Source organism: Tupaia chinensis, unplaced genomic scaffold, assembly GCF_000334495.1.
Source record: "Tupaia chinensis unplaced genomic scaffold, TupChi_1.0 Scaffold146445_1, whole genome shotgun sequence".
NCBI lineage: Eukaryota > Metazoa > Chordata > Mammalia > Scandentia > Tupaiidae > Tupaia > Tupaia belangeri.
The window spans coordinates 2,945,464-2,949,635 of record NW_006206301.1 but is presented as its reverse complement, the minus strand read 5'-3'; the positions used below and the strand labels follow the sequence as shown (position 1 = coordinate 2,949,635).

Here is a 4,172-nt window from a genome sequence, read left to right as displayed (position 1 = left end):
AGAGAAGCACTGTTGTCCACTTCAGGCGGCGCCTCCGGGGCGGAATATGATATGACGTCACTTCCGGGAGGCGTCCCAAGCCCCGCCCTGTCTTCGACTTCGTTGGGATCTGGGCCGGCGGGCCCGGCATGGGGGGGGGAGCCCAGCCATAGGCGCTCCCCGGGCCGTGTCCAGGCGGTGGAGGTTAGAGGATCTCGGGCGCCGGGGAGCGTCGGAGCTGCAAGTGTCGCCTCTCCTGAGCCTGAGATCTGCACCCCGCGAAGACGCGGACTGTTCCCTCATAGGGCGGAGCTGCACCTGGGTTTCCCCACTTTGCTCCCGCCGCCCACCGGGTCGCTCTGAGCCTGATTTTCCAGTGGGAGCTGGAGAGGCTCGTCCTCCCGGAGTGTCTCCACGCCGGGACAGAAGCGAAGACCCTCCATGAGCACGCTTTCTCAGCGCTTGGGTGGCGCTCACGTCCTTGAGACCTCTCCCCAGCCCTGCGGCCTTGCGCGGGACAGGGCAGAGGAGCGCCTTCCCACAGGTCGTGAGAAGGCTGAGGTTTCAGACTTCTATGTAGTCCTTTCGGGGAGGCCATCAGGCGGAACCGAGGCTGGGAATCAATAGCTCATGTATCTGGACTTCTTGGGGAAATCACCCACAGGCACGTGATAAGTTAAAAATCTTATTTCAGCATCTTTCCAAGCCCTGGCAGTTCATTTCCTACCTTTCTCGACAATAGCGTTGCATACGTGAAGTTGGGCAGGCCGACCTGTTATGCCTAGTCCTGTCATTTCTTTGGTCTGTAATTATTGCAGTTTCTTAGGAGTTTATTTAACAATTTAATAATCCATTTCTTTGTATTCTTATGAAATTACTCTCATACAAGGTATACTGCTATTCCTTTTGATAACAGACAACTGAGTATAAATTATAAAAACGTATGTGTCGGGACCAGCATTTAGCATAATGGCTATGTGGCTGGACTAGCATGTAGTCGACCACAGTTTGAGTCCTGGACCCAGTGGCTTGAACTCAGGCCGGGCGCTTGTGCGTGTGTGCCCAAGATAGGGAGAGGAGAATGGAGAAGGGATTGTGATGCCATCCCCCCTGGAGGGGGTGATTTCTCGCTTTCTGTCTGTCTGTCTCTTTCTGGTGAGTGCACGCACCCTGTAGCAAAAACCTCTCCAAATAAATAAATAAATTTTAAAAGTGTGTGTGTCCTCAGTTTTGAAAAGCTAATATTCATTGGGCTTTATTTGATTAATTTGATCAAGTTTATTTTTTCAAATCCTTTTGATCCTGGGTTTTATAAAGTGTTACAGTAAGAGCAATAGCACCTAAGTTTGGGTTCAACCTCACTTAAAGACTTACAGTAGTAAGTCTCTAGAGTTTTACTAATTAAATCAAATGTTGATATGAATAATTTTCCTCCTTCTCATCCCTTCTGTCCTTCCCTCCCTGTAGGGTGTATAGTAAATACTGAGGACATAACAGTGGTATAAAACTTAAAGAGAGTCTGTACCGCTCTTTCCTAACAGCTCCTTTATATAGATGAAATCGGGTTAAAGTAAATATTACTGAAATCTTTCACAAAGAAATAAAGTGAGAAAAAAGGATAACATATGAGAATTCTTAGAGATAACTGGGATTAAAGAAAGGACTTTGAGATATTTTCATCCCAAGTAAAATAATAGAGTGCCACAAAATTTAAGAACATTTTGTTTTCTTTCGTATCACGCAGTAATCATTAGACTAAAGGCTAATCTTTCAATATGTTTTATTTTTAGATAGTGAATTCCTTTGAAGAAAAGAATGGATTGCCTATTAGCTGCTCTCTAAGTATTTGGACTCCACGGTGTGCATGTTTGTTGCAAAGGCCGAAAGAAGATGGCAACTCCTTATGTCCCAGTTCCCATGCCCTTAGGAAACTCTTCTTCCAGCTTTACAACCAACAGAAATCAAAGACGTTCTTCTTTTAGTAGCATCTCAACAAGCTCAAACTCCTCCAAAGGCCAATTAGAAGACTCAACTATGGGTAATTGTAAACAGACAGGTGTTCCAGAGCACACGGATAGCACCTCTGTCTGTAGCAGTCCCCTCATTAGGACTAAATTCACAGGTGCTGATTCTTCCATTGAGTATTCTACTCGACCAAGAGAAACTGAAGAACAAAACCCCGACACCGTGAATTGGGAAGATAGACCATCTACACCTACCATACTCGGTTACGAGGTGATGGAAGAAAGAGCTAAATTTACAGTAAGTATTGACTTCTGCTGTATACCAGTAGAAAGTGAAAGACTGGTTAACCTGTGCATTTAAAAACCAGTGATAAATTCATTAATATAAACCTATCCTTATAATTTCTCGAACATTAAATTCTAATGACTTTTTATGCCACTGAGTTCTGTCATGCTATGACAAACTTTTGGTTTACCTTAATGAATTTCCAAACCAGACACAACCATTGGTTCATCTGAAAAGCCAAGATGCATTTTTGCATAGAAGAACATAGAAAAGAAAGTCATGACTTTTCCAAAGACCCAATACGTAACTAGTACATAGATCAAGAAAGGAACATTACTCTCATCCTGTGCTCTCTGCCAGACAGTTTCTCAATAGCCTAGGTTAATGTATCTACTTCTGTACCTTTACGTAAATGGGATTATTGAGTATTGTACTTTTGGGGGTCTCATCTTTTTACTTCATCATTATGGTTATAATATTTATCTTTGATCATGAATGGATTATAAGTAGCTCATTTTTATTACTGATAGTATTCCTTTATGTGACTATACTGCAATTTGTTAATCCATACTACCAATGAAGAGCATTTGAATAATTTCTCTTCTGAGTTCTTATAAATACTATTGCTGAAAAAACTTTAGTACTTGTCACTTGGTCAGCACATATATTCACTTGATACCTACCTAGGAGGAAAATTGCTGAATCTTAAGCCCAGCTTTAAAAGATACTGATAAACAATGTTTCAGAGTGGTTGAACCTATTTGCTATAAGCAGTGTATGAGAGTTCTGATTGCTCCACATCTCCTAACACATGGTATTTTCCCATCTTTTTCATTTTAACTAGTATAGCGGGTATTATGGTTTTAATTTTTTGGGGGGAGGGGGAGGTTTTTTCTATAGGGCATGTGTGCGTTCGCTGGAAAGACAGAAAGAGAGGGAGACAGAAAGCGATAAATCACCCCCCGGGAGGATGGCCACACTGCAATTCCCTCTCCATTCTTCTCTGGGGATCTTGGGCACACACACACACGCATGCCATTGAGTGAGTTTAAGCTGCCAGATCTGAGGACTGTTAATGGTCAACTACTTGGGAGTCCAGCGATGTAACCATTACACCATCTGTTGGTCCCTTAATTTCATTTTTCTTAATAGCTAACTAAATTAAAGAATTTTAAAAACTTTTTTAGCCATTTGAATGTTTTCTTGTGAAATGTCTTTCGAAGCTTTTTTTCTTTTGTCTTTTGGGAAGTCTTCTCTATTTTGAGATAGCTTTCTGTGCATTCTGACGTAAGTCTTTATTCAGATAGCTGTATTGTGACTTATCTCACTCTGTGGCTTGCCTTTACACTTCCTTAATGATACATTTGATAAACAAAAGTTGCTCATTTTAATATAGCCCAACTTGTTAACTTCTTCATTTTATGACCAGCACTTTTAGAAAATCTTTTCCTACTCCAGGACCATAAAGATATTGTCTGATATTCTCTTCTAAAAGCTTTATAATTTGTCCTTTCACATTTAAATATGTACACCATCTGGAACGGATTTTTTTCCATGGTGTGAGTTAAGAGCTAAGTCATGTTTCTTTTCCATGTGGGATCAGTTAATCAGGCTTTTATTGAAAAGACCACTATTTTCTGTATTCACAGTTGCCTGTTTCATAAATCATGTAACCATAAATGTGTAGGCCTGCTTCTGTATTCCACTCTTCCATCATTTACCAATTCCATACTACTTTACTTATTAACAAGTAAAACTTTATAATAGATCTTGATGTCTAGTATAGTTGGCCCTCCCTGTTCTCTGGTTCCGAATCTATAGATTGAACTCCTTAGGTGGGAAATGTTACATTATTGCTGACATGTACTATGTATATATTAGGCTGAGAGTAGTTGCTTCTGTACTGAACATGTGCAGACTTGTTTTCCTGCCATTATTTCCTA

The 4,172-nt window shown here is 41.2% G+C and overlaps 1 protein-coding gene across 2 annotated transcripts in view; it reads left to right on the top strand.

Moving 5' to 3' along the window:
* Nucleotides 1–4,172, top strand: part of SNX16 (sorting nexin 16) — a 32,292-nt gene that overhangs the window by 847 nt on the left and 27,273 nt on the right. For both annotated transcript variants that reach the window (XM_006168939.3, XM_006168940.3), the window contains exon 2: nucleotides 1,770–2,241. In XM_006168939.3, the coding sequence (XP_006169001.1) occupies nucleotides 1,870–2,241 (372 nt within the window). In that variant the 5' untranslated portion in view covers nucleotides 1,770–1,869. The remainder of the gene's footprint in view (nucleotides 1–1,769; nucleotides 2,242–4,172) is intronic.